The 21,402-nt window shown below is 38.1% G+C and overlaps 4 protein-coding genes across 5 annotated transcripts; 2 read left to right on the forward strand and 2 right to left on the reverse strand.

Annotated features, from left to right (window-relative positions):
- Positions 1-315: 315 nt before the first annotated feature.
- LOC136693719 (interleukin-17B-like) lies at positions 316-2,189 on the reverse strand. The gene is made up of 3 exons (XM_066666858.1): positions 2,169-2,189; positions 1,766-2,079; positions 316-562 (listed from the first exon to the last, which is right to left on the reverse strand). Exons 1-3 carry the CDS (start codon positions 2,187-2,189, stop codon positions 316-318), a joined length of 582 nt encoding a protein of 193 aa, XP_066522955.1.
- Positions 2,190-6,808: 4,619 nt separating this feature from the next.
- On the forward strand, positions 6,809-9,749 carry rpl26 (ribosomal protein L26). 2 transcript variants are annotated; one of them, XM_066668653.1, is made up of 4 exons: positions 6,809-6,909; positions 7,519-7,691; positions 8,165-8,305; positions 9,583-9,749. In XM_066668653.1, the coding sequence occupies exons 2-4, from the start codon at positions 7,524-7,526 to the stop codon at positions 9,709-9,711; spliced, it is 438 nt and encodes a 145-aa protein (XP_066524750.1). In that variant the 5' UTR covers positions 6,809-6,909; positions 7,519-7,523; the 3' UTR covers positions 9,712-9,749. The 2 variants fall into 2 exon arrangements, with proteins under 2 accessions (XP_066524750.1, XP_066524751.1); XM_066668654.1 differs by lacking the exon at positions 6,809-6,909 and adding an exon at positions 6,948-7,059.
- A 3,762-nt stretch (positions 9,750-13,511) lies between these two features.
- atp6v0e1 (ATPase H+ transporting V0 subunit e1) lies at positions 13,512-16,543 on the forward strand. The gene is made up of 4 exons (XM_066669600.1): positions 13,512-13,758; positions 15,688-15,735; positions 16,178-16,306; positions 16,407-16,543. The coding sequence occupies exons 1-3, from the start codon at positions 13,655-13,657 to the stop codon at positions 16,269-16,271; spliced, it is 246 nt and encodes an 81-aa protein (XP_066525697.1). The 5' UTR covers positions 13,512-13,654; the 3' UTR covers positions 16,272-16,306; positions 16,407-16,543.
- Positions 16,544-16,922: 379 nt separating this feature from the next.
- On the reverse strand, positions 16,923-21,072 carry LOC136695486 (thiosulfate sulfurtransferase/rhodanese-like domain-containing protein 2). The gene is made up of 9 exons (XM_066669599.1): positions 20,659-21,072; positions 19,227-19,504; positions 18,931-19,039; positions 18,683-18,805; positions 18,470-18,575; positions 18,256-18,371; positions 18,010-18,168; positions 17,772-17,910; positions 16,923-17,176 (listed from the first exon to the last, which is right to left on the reverse strand). Exons 1-9 carry the CDS (start codon positions 20,788-20,790, stop codon positions 16,944-16,946), a joined length of 1,395 nt encoding a protein of 464 aa, XP_066525696.1. The 5' UTR covers positions 20,791-21,072; the 3' UTR covers positions 16,923-16,943.
- Between the last annotated feature and the right edge of the window lie 330 nt (positions 21,073-21,402).

Raw genomic sequence — 21,402 nt, forward strand, 5'->3', positions numbered from 1 at the left:
TATACCACAAATACCATTTTACAAAAAAAACATCATCCCCACATATAAACATAAACCATTACAAACAACAACAAACAAAAGGAAAGACCCTTATGGGGGTGACTGCAGGGTCTTCCTCTTTGTTGTACTACGGAAAATTAAGATAAATTATAAAGGCTTGTAGTTGCATTTTTAAAGTTTATTTTAATATGTTTGACATGAAAAGACAGATTGACAATTGATATAAAAATGTTATTAATAATACAGATAATATGCATAAGAATATTCATTATTACAATATTACAGAATGTATTTATTCTTTAAATGATGAAGTCCTCAGCCCACTATACAGGTGCAACCCACAGCAATGCTCTCCACCACTGTTCTGTAACGTGGGACGCAGTGGTTGCGGCGGTTTGTGCGCCGATTTGTGCAGCGGAGTCTGCGCACTGGGAGCTGAGTGTAGATGAGGGCGCTGCTCATGGATCTGTCCTCCTGCATTGTGAATGGGTTTATACAGCCTGAGCACGAGCACTTTGCCTCTGGGATGTCCACAGGCCTGCGCTTCTCATCGTGATTAATCCTGCACACAGGGAAACACAACTTTAATACATTTACATACATGTATGGTCACTGACAAGATAGTAACTGATTATATCCTCAATGGCTTTGAGTTTAATGTAATTATTGTCATTAACAAGTAAATATTATGGAGTTATTTTCATTTCTGCTAAAGAATTATGTAGCTGTAACAAATCAATTCTACTCTTCACTCAGTTGCTTTAACTTAGGTATTTTATTTAATAGCTACTGAATGTAGTACAAAGTATTTGTAGAATTGAAATAAAAAAAATTCTCTCACATATTTTAGCTGTGAAGCACCTCATGGACCTGGCTTGTAGCTGATTCATTATTTCACTCACTTACATTGAAACAAATGCTCCGCAGGAGGAGATATTCAGTGTTTCATATGAATAACAATGTGCTACCTTATTTTAGTTGTCAAATATAATCATTTTTACACGGGAAAACCTATAATTTTTTTTCTAATATTCTGAAAATGTAATTATTGACATATAAACAAAATCTGTGGTGCTCAAAACAAAACCTGTAAAATATCAAAAATAAGCCATGGGCAGCACAGTCACCAGTTTAAGCTGAAGCAGGGATCAAATCCTAAATGCACTCAAAATTGAAAAATCCAGTTCAAGTAAAGGGTCAAAGTTCCTTCAAGCTAAATTTAATTGTGAGTTGTAAATTTCAGGTTCCAGATTTTAGGTAATCATAACCATTTCATGCAACAGCTTAAAAAAACTGTTGCTGTCAGCACAGCTCTGTTTGTCTGACTGAGAGAATTTCTGCTGATTAAAACATTTCACTTCAAAGCTCTTTGAAAGACTCACACTTAGAGGAACTGGGATTTCCGAATTTTAAATAACAAAGCTTCAATCAGAAATAAAGTGAATTCTGAGTATCAGTTTTTTTAGTTCAATTGTTTGTGAAATACTTTAATTGCACTTTTAGTGCTTGTCGTTCACAATCATTAACTGATTGACTGCAGCCTTTACAGCTAATCATTGGGCATTGCATTGTCTTCATAAGCGCTCCATATTCTGAGCTAATTGCTTTAAACTATTGCTTTGCAAAAATCTAAATTCAACAATAAAACATAATATATGCCAAAAATGAAGCATGCTATTAATAACTGGAGATAAATCCATTGCAATCACATGACCCTAATTTCAGTATATCGCTCTGTATTAGGCAGAGCAGATGTTTAGCCCACCTGTACGACCACGGGGAGAGGCTTCGACTGTTGGACATCCAAAGCTGGCGATCCACCACACATTTGGTTTTGGACAGAGCTGGATTGCTCTTCACTTGAGCCACCATGTCCTCTATTGCCTTATCAAAATCCATCTCTCCTGATCCTGTAGTGGCCTCACCAGTCAGGATAGGGTCCAGGGGCATTCTGAGAGAAGAGCCATTCTTCTTGAGTTGTGGTTCCTGCTGACTCTCCAGTTTACGCCGCCGAGCCTTACCTTCTTTGTGTGCCTCCGTCCAAGCCAAAATATTAACCACCATCAGGAACATTAACAGCTGTTGGAGATAGTCTGGTCTAAGTCTTTTTTCCTACATCTTCTGCCAAAACAGAAAAAGGTAATTCCGGAAAAACTGACAGTACTCACCTCATTCCAAATTCTGCCCATGGTTTCAGGACAAGATGCTCCAGTCACATTTGAAGCAAGTGTTCAACCATGCATTGACAGCCTAGAGGCATCCGTTAGGAGCACATTGCATACCAGGTTTTGTCACAGATAGAGACACACCTGTACACAGTAGCGCAAGGTGTGGCCAGAGGAACATAAGGTTTAAGCAATGTGAATCCACAAAGTGAATATGAGATTTTCAGAGTAGCAGCTCTGAACTCTACTTATGCACTAGTACTGTACATTCATATCTACCATTACCTGCTAATGGCAGTTATGATCCTTATTTATATTCTTGCCCGAATTCACAACACATTAAGCCAAAATGTTATGGATCTTCTGATTAAGAAAACTCAGAGCAGATAACACTGTGCAATTGTCAGAAAGCTTTCATTTAATTGTTTTTAAGTTCAAAATAGCTGCAAGGTGTTCATTTCCAGCAGATATTTCTGAACAGATAAGCTATAATAAAATAGCTGAAAGGACAAGGGTTTCCAAAAGGGTTAGAAGTTAAAGGATACTGAGAAATGTTATTATTAACAAACACACAAACAAGGTAGACCACCAAAACTGTCAACAACTTCAAGATCATCATAATTTAGAAAATCAAGTTCCACTTTAGATTCAGATCAGAAAGACATCGCTGAATGTCTTTGGCATTACTTGGACTGGAAGATGCTGGTAAAATGCAATAAAAACTAGAATATGTGATAGAGTATATAAATGTAGCTGCACAGACTCAGGGGTATTTTGGAAATCTGTTGTTAACACCATCTATCACTGCATCAAGAAATTAATTCATTCATTCATCTTCTGTAAGCGTTTATCCAGTTTAGGGGTCTGGAGCCTCCTGAAATCACTGGGCACAAGGTGGAAACAGACCATGGAGGGGGGTGCACAAGCTATATATAAATTCAAGACACTGAAATGTCCTCTGGGCCTAAGCACATCTTCTACAGTCCAAATGGTAGTGGAGATGTGTGTGCAGTAAGACTTTTATTCCTTCAGCTTTTTTCTTTTGATTTACTTCTTTTATAATGAGTTCAATCAAAATTCAATAAAGAAAAAGCAGTTTCCAGCTGCATAAATCACAATCAATAATATTGAGAATAGAACAGATCAGGTATTGTGTGTGGCATAACTACCCCCCAAAAATTTTGAATCATGAAGACTTTGTGTTTTATTGTACTTCCCGTATCTGCTCTTTACTTGTAAATGCCTTTCATTCCTTTTTCATTTTATTCTAAACCCTGTTCACACAAAGTAAACAAGCAGGACTTTGAAGCTCTGCGGATGCACTCTGGGAACTCCCTCTTACAGAATGGTGCCAGTGACTGCGGATGTGAGCCATCAAAGCTTTTCTCTTTGATCCTCTTTGTATTGACATATTTATTTCAGTAAGTCCTATTGAGATAGAGGCAAAGAAAGAACACCTGCTTCCACAGCATGTTAGCACAGTTCAGTTTTCTTTTCAAAAGGACTGAGATATTAAGAATTGTACAAAGCTTGACTCTAACGCTGGAACTGGTCCAGAAATGTAACTTTTCAAAAATACATTTATAGCAGTATAGCTTAGCTGTTTTAACTTCATAACAACAAGTGCATACAGACTACATGAGTATCCTAAAGCCCATATAATCCACCATTATTGCTGAGTGGTGTAAAGGACCTGTTAGATTTTTTATGTTTATACTTCCCTGGAATTACCCTTCCAAGTTAATAATTAAACAAAAAATTTAATTAACAATGGGTACATTTAAAAAAGTAAAATAACAAATTTGTGGAATTGGGGACCTTTGTGGTTTAAAAAAATGGGTTGTGCTGGATTTCATATCCCAGAGTGGATTTATCTGATGATTGCTAAGACATTCACAATGAAGAAAATGTTTCAGATCTCTGAAAAATACAAATAACATTATGGAATTATTCATTCATTATCTGTAAGCGCTTATCCAGTTCAGGGTCGCGGTGGGTCCAGAGCCTACCTGGAATCATTGGGCACAAAGCAGGAATACACCCTGGAGGTGTATTCACTCACTCACACCTACGGACACTTTTGAGTCACCAATCCACCTACCAACGTGTATTTTTGGACTGTGGGAGGAAACCGGAGCACCCGGAGGAAACCCACACAGACATGGGGAGAACACACCAACTCCTCACAGACAGTCAACATTATGGAATTAGATTTGAGTTAAAAAGTTTTTAATGTAATCTTTGAAAGGACCAATAAAAATAATAAATTGAAACTGATTAAATGACACCAAAATCAAACTTGGGATTTATTTTCCATAAAAGCATCTTTTTTTGCTTTCTCTGCATGTGCCACACTAGCAAGCTACCCATATAACATTTAATTAATTTTTGCAGCATCACTGTACTATAAAGTGCACAAAAGAAGTCATACATTTGTCACAATAAATAGGGCAGGGCTTTACAAATGGGTTATAGAAGTACAAAATATGGTACAAATGTGCTATAAAACTTAATATGTCCTCGGTGAGATTTATCTCTATGGTGAGCATGTTTTGCCTTGCTTTTGATATCCCATACTCATTTGATACATATTGACCCATATTGTGGGGCAGTACAGTGGTGCAGCACGTAGTGTCACAGTCACACAGCTCCAGCGACCTGAAGGTTGTCGCTTTGTGAGGAGTTTGGTGTGTTCTCCTAGTATCCAGGTGGGTTACCTCCCACAGTCCAAAAACACATGTTGGTGTGTGTGTGTTGCCCTGTGAAGGACTGGTGCCCTCTCCAGGGTGTGTTCCTGCCTTGCGCCCAGTGATTCCAGGTAGACTCCGGACCCACTGCAACCCTGAACCTGATAAGTAGTTTCAGACCATAGACAGAAGAATGATTGACTCATATTGCTCTATTTTTTATCATTATATCTTTCTAATTGTTTTCACTGTCAACACTGGTAAAAAAACCTCCTGTCTGCAAAATTATCTTTATGCCAAGATTCATTCATTCATTCATTATCTGTAACCGCTTATTCAGTTCAGGGTTACGGTGGGTCCAGAGCCTACCTGGAATCATTGGGCAGGAATACACCCTGGAGGGGGCGCCATTCCTTCACAGGGCAACACACACACTCACACCTTCACTTACACCTACGGACACCTTTGAGTCCTACCAACGTGTATTTTTGGACTGTGGGAGGAAACTGCAGCACCTGGAGGAAACCCATGCGGAGAACACACCAACTCCTCACAGACAGTCACCCGGAGCGGGACTTGAACCCACAACCTCCAGGTCCCTGGAGCAGAATTATTCTGAGAAAAAAGGTCTGTATAATTCAGAGAATAATGTCAGAATATGTAGAGAAACAGTGTTCTGGGTTATTATTTATTATAATATGTAGACAGACAGACTCACAGTCTGTACGCCATGAGTGAGTTGTGGAAGAAGCAGTCAGTGAAGTGAACAGAAGTATGTATTAAACGCATCCACACAACATGACGACTCTGTCAGTGCAGCCCCTGACTGCAATGCATAAGGCTTTAGTTTATTGTACGAGTCCGAGCCATAATGCGATCGAGCCTCGTGGGAACGCCGAAGTTCCATTCGCTCTGGATCTAGCCTTTTCGTTAATTGTATCCTGTGAAACTACATGACCTCTTCTGAATAAACCCGTTCTGTTCTTGCACCAATTCAGGGGTTAAATATTAATCAAAATTTGGTCCTGATGTGGAAGAGGACTGAGTGTTTATTCCTGAAATCTATACCATAGTATGACTTAAGCAACACACTGCATTCCTCCATTACACTGTGGTTGTGTCTGCCCCATTATATGTGCAGCAAATTATTCAGACTTTATTCTCAGAATTATTCTGACATTTTTCTCAGAATTCTGACTTTATTCCCAGAATCGTTTTTTTTTCAATGCCGTGGCCCTAAAATTTTGAGACTAATCTCACTCCATAATTTTGCACATACAATTTGGGTTAGGTCTGCATACAGTGTCTTTGGCTGAACCTTAAAGTAATGCATATAGTGAATAGGGCACAATATTAGACACATCAAATGTCTTTGTATTTAACATCTTGTTCAAAATACAGATAATAGTGAATTGTTGCCATCTACAGGCTAGAGTGTGTTATCTATTTTTATATATATATATATATATATATATATATGTACGTGAACTTTTTTAAAGAGATGATTATTTCTTGATGTTTAATGTCTCTGCTCTAAACTGTTGTAAACTATATGTAGGCTCTACACCTAAATCGTGGATAATCTGAATAAATAAAAATTCTAAATAAAGTCGATCGCGAGCTGCACATATCCGTCTCACATCAAGTGCATTTCTGGACGACTTACTCAAGTGCACTATGTAGGGAGTAGGGAGCTATTTGGGATTCAGTCGTTTATTTTAAAACAGCCCCTACTCCCTAGGTAGTGTACTTTTTTCGAATATGAAATAAAGGCTTCTACAACAATCATTTCTTTAGACATTGACACAAAAATTGAAAGCTGGTATTCCAAGCATAAATTTCACAACTGATTATCTAATATTCCGTGTAAATTATGGATGTAGATGTCACAGTTACACGACCTAGAGAAGTGCACTACTGTAAGGAGTGTGGCTCGGCATTGGGACTCCTCCTTCGGGTTAGAGGTCCTGTTGCTTTCTCGCGAGAGTTGGCGCAGCACTAATTCGGGCGGATGTAGTATTGGAGTCTCTTTTCCGGCGGCCATAGCGGAGTAATCGGTACGGTGAGAAAAGAGAGCTGCGATGTTCAAACTTAATCTCCGTCCATCCGCTCAGATATAACGTGACTATTGTCAAAACCACTGACTGACGGTGTAGAACATATAACATTTTATTGCTGTGAAGTTATTTCTGGAAGATTTGCTTCAGGTGTTTAATATTTTGACTGAAGAGCCGAGGTCGCTAGTAGTTAGCGGTGTAGCCATGAATTTGGAAAAACTCAATAAATATTGTCCTTTAGAGCTCAGAAGTGAAATAGAGGGAAAACATGATGCTTTGAATTTGCTCTAATCGTCAGTTAAAACGAAATAAGGTAGAATCAGGTTGATTAATCCCTATGTTTTAACTCGGATGTTAAAGTTCCACCTTAAAAGGTGCCGTAGTCACATTTCGGCGCCTTAAACTTGTCTCTTTTTAAAGAACACGGAGAGTAATAAATATTTAGCTGAAAGTCCACTACAAACCGGACAGTGTTTACAATTAAAGATCAGTGTATACGTTTATGCTGGGTGTGTTGCTGTGATGTACAAGAATGTAGAAGTATAACGTTGTACTCATTTTAAAAGCTGCTTTTATGACTTTCACTAACAAGTCATTTCTCTTCCACAGCCAAAATGAAGATCAATCCGTTTGTGACCTGCTCCCGGCGCAAGAACCGCAAGAGGCATTTCAATGCCCCTTCACACATCCGCAGAAAGATCATGTCCTCTCCTCTCTCCAAAGAGCTCCGCCAGAAATACAACGTGAGGTCCATGCCGATCCGCAAGGATGATGAAGTCCAGGTAGGGCCAGCCTTTAACGTTGTCCTGAAGGGTGCATGTTATCTGTTGCATACAGCTTTGTTTTGACTGCTGCATGTCTTTGTCTAATGACTTAAAATGAGCACTTTATATCCAGATACTGGCTTTGTATCTTTGGTAGTTTATAAAACACATGTTACTTTATTTATGGGTTGTTTTTGAAAGCCTCAACTCTAATGATTACCATTACCGTTTGCAAGGATTATTGAGGAAAGTTAAAGCACTTAGAACTACATTTGTTCTTGAAATGTTTTATAAGCAACATTGTTTTAACTGCGATTGTAATCCTATGCTTAAATTGGTGCTTGTCCATTAACGCACAGTCTGAAATTAGTCTTTGTACTCGTGTTTTACATTTTGACTGCTGAGTTTGAAACAGTTGTTGACAAAATCTTTAAAGACTTGCATTGTTCTGGGGTTGATTATTTCTGCCTCTCTTTCTCTGTTGTATACAGGTTGTACGGGGACACTACAAAGGCCAGCAGATTGGCAAAGTTGTCCAGGTGTATAGGAAGAAATATGTCATCTACATTGAACGTGTGCAGCGTGAGAAGGCCAATGGCACCACAGTCCATGTTGGCATCCACCCTAGCAAGGTACATGCATATTCAATACTTACAGCCTGGATGATTGTGTGCTACCCAAAGACTGACTACTCAGAGTTACCCTTAGCAATTCAGTTAAGTTTGTCAGAGCAGCTGCAAGGCATGTGTAGGTTTATCAGTTTAATCAGCCCCTGATTAATCAATCAATCAAGGAATTTATTTCAAATATCCGTGTACTGTTAAAATTAAAATAGTACGCAGACTAAAGTAAGTCTGGCGTGTAAAACCCTTTTTACTTGCAATGTAAGTAAAAGCCAGTGCAGATGGGCTGTTCGTTATTTGTTTATTTTTTAATTAAAATAAAGCTAAAGCAACATAACTAAGGTTTGCTGTTCACAATTTTTTGTTTGATGCTGTGGTCGTAGCTTGTGAGATTGTATTTGTGAATTGTCAGTCACATGGATTTTTTTAGATAAAATTTGAATCCTATGCTGGATTTAAAATAACTACAATCAAATCATAATATGCCGGTTTCAGTTTTGGACCTTGGATGGAAAAGTCAGATCAACATTGGATGCTTGACTTTGAGATGATTTGAGGGGGTTTTGACTCTTAAATAAAGACTTAAGGAACGTTTGATTAAATCTTTACCTGGTTCTTATTTGCGGGCTGCCTTCCTCACTTGTTCTTTGTTACTCCTGTTTGTTTTTGTTCGCTGGTGTCGCTGGAATAGTATTTGAAGTATTGGTGTGTCTGTAAACATCGTAAAAACATTTTAATGCATCAAACATGGTTTAATCAGTTGATTATTTTTAATATTTTAATGATAATGAATACAACATCATTGTTTTGCCTGGTAACTTAATTGACCTACAAAATATTGAAATGTATCTGCTTTAAACATGCATCAGGTTCATAGAATTGTCTGTGGTTGGTAGTGTGAGTTTAAACGATTAACTGTGAAGCCTGTTTTTCCCAAAAAATTGGAGTGGGATGCTCTCATCTGCTGGGGTCCTTGGAGTTTCTTTGTTGGTGTAATCTGAAGATGAACTCTTGTCTGCTTTACTGTGTAGCTGCGGACAGGCTAGGTGTTGCTGGCCTTCATCCATAGGTTTCAGCACTTTCTCATATTAGGTCAAGGCAGTTATTTATTGCTAGATTTGCTAGCTTATATCGGGACATTTTTATATTACAGTTTTTCTCTTTATATGTGCTTCAGAGATTGGTAACAATGTTCATACTAAGAACTGGTGACTTTTTTTTTCTTTCTCATTTGACATGTTTGCTGATTTGTGCAAAATGTAATTAAATTTTTTTATTTTGACCAGGTCGTGATAACCAGGCTGAAGCTTGACAAGGATCGCAAAAAGATCCTGGAGCGCAAGGCTAAATCACGGCAAGATGGCAAGGAGAAGGGCAAATACAAGGAGGAAACCATTGAGAAAATGCAAGAGTGAACATTATCTTTTGCTTATAATAAAAGACTGTAAAAAAAGTATTGTGGTGTTTGGATCATTGTCTGGAGATTAACTATTTGTCAATACTGAATTACTATATTTAATAGCCCATAGCTTTTGTTAAACTTAATAGCTTGCAGAAATGTAATATCAATTGCATTAGCAATAGCAGATGTACTTTATGCAATGTTAAAAACAACTCAAATGCAGTATACACTGCCTGGCTAAAAAAAGGATATTCAGTAGATAAACCCATTTCCAAAATTAGAAGGTAACTCAATATTGAGTTTTGAAAAAGCATTTCAGAGAGACTAAGTCAATAGTAAAGTGGATTACGATTCTGTGGAAGACTGCACAGGCAGACGGCAACAATACAAGAATAACATTTCTTAATGTAAAATAACAGGACCTGGGCATTAATGGTATATATCAGGAGAAATGTCTGCAAGGGCCAAAAGAATTTGGCTTTGCTGTGTTCTTTGGGGCATCAGGTGGCAATGCATTAAAAACTGAAAGGTTTCTGTAGCAGAAATTGCTGCATGAGCACCAGTATCTGTGGTGCTGCATCCACAAATGTCAAGTTTTTTAAAAAAAAAACAAGCACTACTGTGCTTTATCCACTAGTACACCACCACCTCAGTGTCACTGCAGCTTTGAGAATGTTCCATCACCCAAATCATACCTGCTGTGTGGGGATACTGACCATGGAAGAACAAGGTGAAAGGGGGTAATACAGAGCAACAGGTGGACACCAATCTGTATATGAACTACAATGTGCTCCTGTGGACAGTGAATGCAGAAACAAGAAGGTTGTCATAATGTTATAGCTGATCTGTGTATAAACGGGATCCTCCTATGGGCCTGAGTTCATTTAAGACGGGACTGATGTGTCCTGTGGTCCGACAAACCGAAATTACCTATGGAGTGGGTGACTTGCACATCTGTGAAGGCACCTTTAAGCTGATTTTAGAGCAATATTGCAAACTAGAAATCTTTTTTTCTTTATCTTTTTCAGGGAAGGCCTTGCTTATGCCAGCAACAGAATGGCAATTGACATTCTGCATGGACTATAACAGCATTTTCCAGTAGTAAAACAGATGTGTTAACTTATTGCATTATTAAATTAAAAGTACTGATATCCAAATGTTGTGTAGCTGCAAACACTTTATCAAGCAATAGTGAGGAATCATTGTCACTTTCCAAACTACATCCATACTAACTCACCCACACCAATGGCCTCTGAATTAGTATCAATTGAGAGATGTAATGTGTTTGCATTCTTTTTTAACACTAAAATCCAGAATATCAGACGAGCGATTAGTACATCTATATCCAACGAGTCTGTATCCTCGCCCTGTGAAGGACTGGCGTCCCCTCCAGGGTGTATTCCTGCTTTGCGCCCGATGATTCCAGGTAGGCTCTGGACCCCCCGCGACCCTAAATTGGATAAGCGGTTACAGATAATGGATGGATGGAGTCTGTACCCTCTACATCACCTCATAAAAACTCCTTAGTTAAATGTCAGAGTTCAGTACTGTAAACAGTGAAATTTTAACTGACACAGTTAATCATCTCAAATCATCCACTTGTAGTCTTGACACACTACCAACCAAATTTATAAAGAGTGTGTTTCACACTATAACGCCAGACATACTCCACATTGTAAACACCTCTCTCATGTCAGAGGTCTTTCTGAGCTCACTAAAAACTGCAGTTGTAAAGCTTCTTCTAAAAAAGAAAAATTTTGAATCATCTCAGATAAATAACTAGAGGCCAATTTCTAATTTACCGTTCATTGGCAAAATTATTGAGAAAATAGTTTTCAGGCAAATCACTAGTTTCTTGTCCATAAACAGTAGCCTAGACAAATTCCAGTCCGGGTTCTGGTCTAATCACAGCACTGAGACTGCTCTAATCAAGGTAATTAATGACATTCGCTTAAATACGGAGGCTGCAAAGGTATCTCTTCTATTACTTCTTGGCCTTAGTGCTACCTTTGATACCATTGACCATAAGATTCTTATAGATAGACTCGCAAACTGGGTTGGATTCAAATGGTTCATTTCTTACCTGGAAGGCAATGTAGAAATAGAAACAGAAAATGTTCAGAGAACATGCCAGTGAGCTGTGGTGTCCCCCAGGGCTCTATTCTTGGTCCACTTTTATTTAATTTATACATGCTTCCTCTTGGCCAGATTCTACAGGACTATGGGCTGTCCTATCACAGCTGTGCAGATGATACTCAGATTTACATGGCCCTGTCCCCAAACGACTCTGGTCCAGTTGACTCATTAAGCAAGTGCCTTGAACACATCACTAACTGGATGGGACACAACTTTCTGCAGCTGAATAAAGATAAAACTGAGATTATACTACTTGGGAAAAGCAATGAGAGACAAAGATTGGCTGCGTATCTGGACTTGAGAGCCCTCAAATCTAAAGAACAGGCTTGCAACCTTGGTGTATTAATGGACTCAGATCTCAGTTTTAGTCTCATATTAAAGCGGTTACTAGATCGGCATTTTTCCATCTTAAGAACATCAGTAAGATTAGAGATTTTCTGACAAAAACAGACCTGGAGAAATTTATCCATGCTTTTATTTCTAGCATTGGTCTCTTAACTGGACTTCCAAAAAATGACCATTAAACACCTTCAGCTGATTCAAAATGCAGCTGCCAGAGTTCTCACTTGGAGCAAAAGAAGAGATCACATCACCCCCCCATCCTCAAATCCTTACACTGGATACCAGTCTGTTACAGAATAGACTTTAAGGTGTTATTACTGGTCTATAAATGTCCAAATGGGGTAGGACCCGTGTATTTATCAGACCTGCTACAGAGATATGAGTCGAGCAGAGCTCTCAGATCTTTAGGAACTAGTCAGTTAGTCCTGCCTCAGGTCAAAACTAAACATGGAGGAGCAGCGGTTAACTCCTATGCCGCTCATAAATAGAACCAGCTGACTGAGAATATTAGAAGAGCCCCAACTTTAAACACTTTTTAATCAAGACTGGCACTTTAGTTCTTTTCTTTTATTGTATCATTTTAAATTGTTTTAATCATTTAATCAGTTTACTCTTTTTATGTATTTCCTTTTACTGCAGTATTTTAATTGTTTTATTGGACTTTTATGATTTTTATTCTTCCTTTTAATTAACTATTTCTTCTGTAAAACATTTTGAAATGCTTTTGTATGAAAGGTGCTCTATAAATAAACTTGCATTGCCTTGCCTTGCCTTACAGCAACTGATCTCCTCAGTTCCCAAAAGTTTACAGAGTGTAGGTTCTGGATCAACTGTGACCCTGAAAAGGTTTAAGTAAATACAGACCATGAACGAATGAAAGAATGAATAATACAGCACAATGGCAAACATGCCCCTGTCCCAGTTATTCTGAATTGTGTTGCAAACATTTTTTTTCATAAATCTATAAAAATTCACAATTAGAACAGTGTGTATATAGTTTTTGTATTATATTCAATGAAATATTTTAAAAATATGTGTTTGTGTCTGTGTGTGTGTGTACAGGTGCTGGTCATACAATTATAATATCATGAAAAAGTTGATTTATTTCAGTAATTCCATTAAAAAAGTGAAACTTGTTTATTATACTCATTCGTTACACACAGACTGATATATTTAAAGTGATTATTTCATTTAATTTGATGACTATAATTGACAACTAATGAAAACCCCAAAACACACACACACACGTGTGTGTGTGTGTGTGTGTGTGTTATCTTTTCACTGAGTTTAATTAAAATCCTCTGCAGCGCCCCGTGACTACAGTGGACTCTGAGAGAGATGAGGCCCCGCCCCCAGACCCGGTCACGTGAGCGCAGTCCCCTGACTGTTGTGAAGCTGGAGGATCCAGTGACCGAAGTTAGAAACGCGCTTTAAAACCAGTTTTTCTCTAAGGTTCGGTTTATTTCGAGCCAGAAACCATGGCCGAACTGTCATTCGTGATCCCGATGTGTGTGATGACCCTGTTCTGGGGTGTGGTCGGAGGAGTTGTGCCGTGGTTTGTTCCTAAAGGACCGAACCGGGGGTAAGTCCGTTTGAGAAAGTTTTAAACTCGAAAAAAAAGCCCTAATGGCATTTAATTCCTGAATAAAGGCAGGTTTTTCAGAAACTGGGTCTGTTTTAAAAACAAAAAAAAGAAATAACTACAACTAAAATATGAGGCTGGAGTCGTCAAATGCGTACTTATCCGTTCCACCTTAAATGACGGTGAGATAATGGAAACTAGACCTTGCTTGTGGACGTAATCAATTCTCCATTGTCCACACACACAACGTGCAAACAAACAAAGCAGCATGCTGGTATTTAATTAGGTTGAAAGTTGATTTCTCGAAATTTGTTTTCACCTTAAATGAAAGTTCCAAACTTGTAGCCTTTATTAGGGGCATACACTCACACACAAACATGGGGAAGCCATGAAATGGCCTGTTGCTATTAAAAATGCATGCTTTGGGCTCTGCAGACTTGGTGAATAATGTAATGGGTGTCTTTTTATGCTCCACTGGTGGCACCTTTCACGTTACATAAAGCTTAAATCATCATAAACACAGGTGGCTGTAATGATATTGTGATCTATGTACACAAAGTGGGGAAATGTTAAACCATGTTATTGAACTAAACTCTGTAAATTCTTCCTCTTTTATTAATTTAGTATGCTAAAGCCCCCATCCCATTGAAAATCAGGTTTTCAACCTTGTTAACATGTCAGTGTGGTTTTATGCCAGAAGTCAACATGAGCTAAATAAACAAGACTCTCTCAGTCAAAAGACTGTCTCAAACAGGCAGGGTTTGTGATGTCACAAATATATGATTTCTGAATGAGTGTGAAGTTATAGGGTTACATCACCTTTAAGGCATTATAGGACTTGTTAGGAAATATCTAAATGGGTACTGTTGATGTAGAGATGAGTTCATAGGGGTTAACCCTAATCAATGACACAAGGGGGGCTTTAAAAATAAACAATTTGGATGTCATTAAATTCTAAATTCATTAGCATGGAGGGTAGATCTCTAACATGATAGGAACCAAACAACCATTTGTGATTTGGCCATATGTGCACAATTCGTACTGTGTAAACAGTGCACTATTTTGGTGAAGAAAATATTATTACCTCTGTATTGCACTTTTTTGGGAGAAGTGATCTTTTTGAGTTTTTTTTTTTAAAAGATATTTTTTTTTTTAAATATAAGATGACCAAAAATCACAGTGGAAGTCATGGAATGACCCAGTAAGCTGTTATGTTATTTATGGCATGTCCACCATTATATTCATATGGTCACTGCGATGCAAAAGTGGAAATTCCAAACTGTAGGCAAACATTAATCAGCTAGAGCATGCTTCCTCTTAAAAGACTAACGCTGCTTCATCAGTCATGTGACAGTCAAATGACACAGGCGTCTTTAGCTTCAGAAGTCCTTGAAATTAAGTTTTAATCTCAAGTAATCATCGTATTTTTCCAGGACGTAGGAAGATTAGCCTAAATCCAGATTCAAACAACAGTATTGTTATTTGGGTAAAATAATGACACAAAACTAAGTGTAGTCCATCAAAAAGTCAGTGAAACTACAGACCTAGCCACTTAGAAACAGTGTATTGAGAAACATCTGTAACTGAAGTTTCTTGGGTGCTGTTTTTTCTCTTTTAGGATCTTTTTAAATGTCTAAAGCATTCAGCACAGTGCTGAATCAGAAAGCAACACTCCAACAAAACTGAATGAAATAAAGCACAAAAAAGGAAATAGTCACAAAATATGAATGGCTAAATTGTAACTAATAAAGGTCATTTCCTACTCGTAGTAGAGTAGATACTGAACTGATAATACTCAAAGTACAAATCCATCTGTGTTTAAGTGCATGATTTTTAGATAATGTAACAAGCTACTAACCACATAAGATATTTTCTCTGTTGATATATTTAGATCCCTTTAATTAACTGCCAGTTTTCCTTTGTCCCCAGAGTTATTGTGACTATGCTGGTTTTAACTGCAGTCTGTTGCTACCTCTTGTGAGTATAAATCAACCATTGTTCTACATTAATTATAAAATGTAGCCAGTGCTTATGTTATGTTAGTTTTATTGTGCTAGAGCTGTAGGTGAAAATCAGATATTGCCTTTGGCCAGTGCATGTTAAGTTACTATTATTTAAAACATATAAATGTGCATGGATGATAGTATAGAACACAGACAGTTAATCAACACTTTCACGGCTGTGAACTAGGTTGTGGGGCGCAGTAACTGGAGCAGTTGTATGTAGTGGTGTGTGTCTTTAAAAAGAGGCACACCCATTCTCCATTATTTAATTTGTAGGATAATCTTTCATGGTCACTGGAAGTATGTGGAGTATGGAAATATGTGATGTTATTTGCCCATTAACACAGATGTAACCCTTGAAGTACAGATATGTATATGCACAGCAGAATTTGTTTAAAGCTTTTCTTTTGTTTTAGCTGGCTAATTGCTATTCTGGCACAGCTGAACCCACTGTTTGGACCAGCACTGAGCAATGATACAATCTGGTACCTGTCTTATCATTGGGGATAGCTTATACATTTGGTCCTAGCAACATCCTAGATCAGGTAAATGTTCAATATCATATTTTGCCTTTCATGAAGCCTCAAGGAACATTTGAATGCTGTTAATATGTAATAACTTCTCTGTACTATGTTCTCTTTACAGATACTTACACATTGCCAAAAGGTTAACACTTCACTCCCACAAAGGGATTATTTCTCATCCCTAAGGCCTTATGTACAGTTCTGATTGTACAAATGTGCTCATGTCTGTGGTTAGACATACTGATGTATAGATGTGTGTGTGTGTGTGTGGAGAACTGAATAACTGGCAAACCAAAATGGAGTTAGTTTCTCTCCATTGTTGGGGCTTTTGTCTTGAACACTGAATGGTACATTTATCTTGTGATTGTATGATGCCTTACATTTCTATTTATGAAACTGTGCTTATAAATAAAGATTTGGAGAAGAGCGAGTCCTTTATTTTAACTGTACAGATGTTCAAAAACGCCAGTCATATTGCAACAGCACAGCCCTAGGTTTGTAAAGTCTGAATTCATTTCCTGGCGAACCAGAGAGTGTTGCAGGTATTCTGTAATTAAAATCTATTCAATAAAACTCTGCCCTTCCACACGTACAAATTACATTGTTAACATCATGCATAAAACGATGTCTTCTGGAAATCAGAAATCTAAAAGTCTGATCATAACATGTCTTTTGGAATCCGGGGCCGGGAGTCAGTACATTCACACTCCTCTCTTTTTGTACGCTCATCTGAGGGACTATGACTGGGCACCTGCTCTTTGGCTTGGCACACAGGGCAACAAGCTGTAAGGCCTTTCTGTCTACAAGAAGAGCAGGACAACACCAGCTGGCAGCAGAAGTCTGTAGAGCACAGCTTATACTTGTCCCACGGAGCTCCACAGTATCTACAATCTGCAGAACAGTGCAATACAAAACTAGCATCAGTACCATGGTTATTACATGTCTTTGTACAGTGCTGAGTGGTTCATTTTCAGAAATGATAAGTTCATTTGTCGACAAGCATTAGATTAATAAGTAATTAAATTAATTTTCTTTGCCAACTTTGCCGTGGAGTAGGTGTTTATTTATAGTCTCTAAAATTCCAGTCTAGGGTCTGATCCTGTCATTTAGTCAGTGCTTTGGATTTGTTTTGAAAGAACAGCTGAAAATACATAAAGGCTAAATGAATAACAAAGTTGTCCTCTGTGGTAATGTGCATATTTCCTGTACCTTTTATAAACCAATGTGGTTTGCATGCATGTTCAAAGCCATAAATGGGCTCAATGCAGAGGCACAGTTCTGTTGTTTTGCTGTGCAGTGACAACAATGGCATGTTTTACCTTTAGCCATGCTTGTGCCATAAAATAATTTCACAAGAATTAAATAGTTGTGTATGTTTGTTTGACACAAATCTTGTAGCTGACACCAATGATCTAACACCAATCAGCACTACACATAAGACATGAAAAATGTGTATACAAAGAACAAACAATTACTTAAATACTACCTGAGATGATGTCACTGTTGAATGATATTGCATGGCGCTCATCAAACACAAAGAGTTTCCCCCGGTAGAAGCCCTCAGGAAACTGCTCCAGATATTTGTGAATGCCTCCCTTCAGCTGATATACTTCCTTACACACGTTCTTCAGAAATAAAAAGGTTAATTACTATTTAATAATGTTACATACGGACTATTGTCACAGTGTGTTAATCATGTATTCAAACTTTAAATGGAGTCTTACTTTTGAGCGCAGATATGCAGACCCTCGTTCACAGCGTATACCACCGGTGCAGTACATTAGAACCTTTTTATTGCGAAAGAGGTCCAGGTTCTGGTCCACGTAGTCAGGGAAGTAGCTGAATTTGCGAATGTCAGGTGCCAAACAATTCTTGAATTGGCCCTGATTATAAAGTGTTCAAGACTGGTTCAGTGTTGGCTTAAAAATATACTTCTCATTAACTTTCTACACAAAGAGGAAAAGACTTACAATTTTACTCTCATAGAAGTTTCTACAGTCCAGGAGTATTGTGTCATTCTTTGAGGAACCATCTTCAAGCAGAGACTGCACTTCTTTGTGAAATTCCTCAGGATCCAAATGTGTCCCTTTGATAAAAAGTTACATCTGAATGCTTATTTTGCTTGTTGTGTAAATATATTAATATAATTAATGCAGATATTACTGTGGAGTTTAGCATATTTACCTGCTAATTTGTAAGAGATTATATCTGGGTCGACACCCATTGGAACAATTTCTTTATAGACTCCAACCTTCAGTTCAGGAAAGCACTCTACACCACCATCACTAGTCTAAGAGAATTAAAAAAAAACTATATTATATAAAGTAATTGAAGTTTACATTATGATTCATTATTAAACAAAATAACCATTTCATTAAAATGTTAGTGACATTTTACCTTAAAATCCTCCACCTGCATTACTTTGAAAATGGGATGTGACAGCATTGCCGTGATGTAAAGGCTTGTGGCTCTTTTGGTGCCCCCGACTGTACCATTGATACCCTCAGTGGCCACACGCACCTGTAGATAAACAAAATTTAACGGAGTGAAATGACTTATTGCAAAAGCTTCTCTACAGATTCTCATACAGCAGAGAGGAACAGTTCTTCTGTAGAGTCTCACACTGAAAAGAATACTTTGTTTACCTTGCCAGTGAGATGGAGTTTTGAACACAGTTCCCTCTGCCAGGAGCAAATGAGCTGGGGATCTTGTATCTGACAATAGCAGTAATAGAGGAGGACTTCACCTGGACCACTGAAAGTTGACCCAGAAAATAATCATTTTGAGGAATCATTCTGAGGTGTTGTCTTAAACATACAATTAGTTTTTCCTATGGCAGGCACATAGATTATAATCATTACTATATAAATCTTACTATATAAAAACATTTAAACAAAGCTACAAGATGTTAGTAAAAGCTGAGAAACAGAAGATACTCTACTTGCTGAGTTCCTCCTCTAAGAGATGGCTTGTATCTGGTATCCAGGAGGACAAGTCCTTGAACTTAACTTCATCCATTTCTTTTTCTCCCTGGCTTTGGCTGAGCATTAGATCCAGAGCGGCAGTCGTGAGCTGCTCAATCTCATTAGCATGCATGTTTGAGACATGTTTGTGGATTGACAAAGAGTTCAAGAACATCTCGTCACAGCACAGCCAAAGTGGTGAGGTCTCCGTTGGAGGTCCTGGAACCCTTTTTGATGCCACAAATATTGCAAATGTCTACAAGAGAGATTAGGTCGTTTAAAATGAGGTATTTATACATACCAAAAAAAAAAACACACCACACGGGTGGTGAGGAACGCACAACAGCACCTATTTTACGTCAGATGGCTGAGGAGGTTCATTATGAACCCCCCGATCCTCAGAACACTCTACACTTGCACTGTGGAGAGCATTCCAAGCCACTGCCTGTTTTCACTACTGCCTAGTGGCAGGAGGTACAGAGGCATGCAGTCCAGGACCAGCCGAGTCCAAGACAGCTTCTTCCCCCAGGCCATCAGGATGCTGAACAGCCAGTAGCACGTTGATCCCTTCAACAGATGTCACAATCCATCCATCTTACAGAGCTCATTCTGGACCTAAAATTTACTGGAACTGTGTCAATTACTGCATCCTCCAGGTCTTTTTTGTCACAGTACTTTTAGAACCTTTTCCAAACTAAGGCTCAAATGTAAATTGTTAAAGTAATATATCCAATTACTTCTTTCCTAGTTCTATATAAAACTATGCATATTTCAACAGTGCAAAATTGTGTGGGGCAACACAGAAGTGCAGCAGGTAGTGTCACTGTCACACAGCTGAAGGGTCCCTGGGCTGGGGTTGTGGGTTTGAGTCCTGCTCCAACGGACTCTCTGTGAAGAGTTTGGTGTGGGTTTCCTCCCACAGTCCAAAAAACACACGTTGGTAGGTGGACTGGTGACTCAAAAGTGTCTGTAGGTGTGAGTGAATGTGTGAGTGTGTGTCAGCTCAGCTAGTGGAGGGATTTTGTCTTATAATATTCCCGAATTCTGGGATATTTTGGTTTTAAGTGCATATTAAAAGGTTTGGCTACCATATTCCCAGCTTAATTACTGTTATGTTCATTTATGCGGTACAGTGTTTTACTTATATCTCTGTGGGATTCAGTAACAAATTAAATATGCTATAAGAAGATATGTTGACTTTATTATCTAATCTTTCTATATTTTTATTCATTTGGGTTATTAAAATGCTTACTTCATTTTAATTATTGCGTTTCCCTGATTACTGGTCACAAATCAAGAACGAAATGTACCTTACGTAGCCACAAAATGTTGTTATAAATATTTAGGGGATCATGTCTTTGTTTACACTTTCTCCAGTAAGTTCCTAACTAATATAAGAGCAGGACTTACCCTCTTCTTAAAGTTGGAGTAGCACTTTCTTGTTGTAGAAAACTCAGATTTGTCCTGCTTGAGGATCTCAGGAGTAAAACTCTCAACATCTATATGTGTAAGAACACTTTCTGCCAGCTCATCCGTCTCCATGTCTGTGTGAGTGTTATCAAAGAGCTCTTTCTGTTGAGGAGTTCTTAAAATCTAATGTTAGACATGTGAGAGCATGCTGATCACTGAGTGTAAAACCATGAAGGAACTTGTACAATTCTTCTGGTGTGTAGGTCATCCAAAACACACACTCATCACAAAGAGATCGTGAATAAATCAGATTAAATTCAGACCTAAAACCCGATAAATGTAGTAAATAAAAAAGACCACTCTCCCATGCAGTGAGGCGTTCCTGCCCCGGAAACACTTTTTACGGAGCTACGATGTATCGTTTGTTCTGAATCGATTCGTAGAGTCTTCTATTTTCAAGGAGTCGATTCGTGTTACAGAGAAATGTTCTACGATGGCCGAAAAGAGTCAGAACGTTTCAAAAAGCAAAGGATGCGGCAAATAAGACAATAATCACATATAATTTATCTATATGTCTTGGTGTGACTCTATAACACAGCAGACGTTTTCATTTTAAAGGAAAAATAGGTACTTTTCACCAAAAAGTAGCAAACAGTTATTATGATTTTTTTTTTTAAAGTCCAGCTCACATGAGCTGAAACACCTAGTTCAGAAGCCCCAAATGTTTACAGTTCTCTTCAGTGC

Source organism: Hoplias malabaricus, chromosome 4 (assembly GCF_029633855.1).
Source record: "Hoplias malabaricus isolate fHopMal1 chromosome 4, fHopMal1.hap1, whole genome shotgun sequence".
Taxonomy (NCBI): domain Eukaryota; kingdom Metazoa; phylum Chordata; class Actinopteri; order Characiformes; family Erythrinidae; genus Hoplias; species Hoplias malabaricus.

Bases quoted from the DNA above. Each gene is read 5' to 3' on its own strand.
- LOC136693719 (XM_066666858.1), bottom strand. From the start codon at position 2,189: ATGGGCAGAATTTGGAATGAG. The intron at 2,080-2,168 runs GTGAGTACTGTC...TATCTCCAACAG, and splicing joins TGGGCAGAATTTGGAATGAG to CTGTTAATGTTCCTGATGGT. The intron at 563-1,765 runs GTGGGCTAAACA...CCCTGTGTGCAG, and splicing joins CTCTCCCCGTGGTCGTACAG to GATTAATCACGATGAGAAGC.
- rpl26 (XM_066668653.1), top strand. From the start codon at position 7,524: ATGAAGATCAATCCGTTTGTGACCTGCTCCCGGCGCAAGAACCGCAAG. The intron at 7,692-8,164 runs GTAGGGCCAGCC...TGTTGTATACAG, and splicing joins GCAAGGATGATGAAGTCCAG to GTTGTACGGGGACACTACAA. The intron at 8,306-9,582 runs GTACATGCATAT...TATTTTGACCAG, and splicing joins TTGGCATCCACCCTAGCAAG to GTCGTGATAACCAGGCTGAA.
- atp6v0e1 (XM_066669600.1), top strand. From the start codon at position 13,655: ATGGCCGAACTGTCATTCGTGATCCCGATGTGTGTGATGACCCTGTTC. The intron at 13,759-15,687 runs GTAAGTCCGTTT...CTTTGTCCCCAG, and splicing joins CCTAAAGGACCGAACCGGGG to AGTTATTGTGACTATGCTGG. The intron at 15,736-16,177 runs GTGAGTATAAAT...CTTTTGTTTTAG, and splicing joins GCAGTCTGTTGCTACCTCTT to CTGGCTAATTGCTATTCTGG.
- LOC136695486 (XM_066669599.1), bottom strand. From the start codon at position 20,790: ATGGAGACGGATGAGCTGGCAGAAAGTGTTCTTACACATATAGATGTT. The intron at 19,505-20,658 runs GTAAGTCCTGCT...TCTCTCTTGTAG, and splicing joins ACTCCAACTTTAAGAAGAGG to ACATTTGCAATATTTGTGGC. The intron at 18,372-18,469 runs GTAAATATGCTA...TTTTTATCAAAG, and splicing joins AATCTCTTACAAATTAGCAG to GGACACATTTGGATCCTGAG.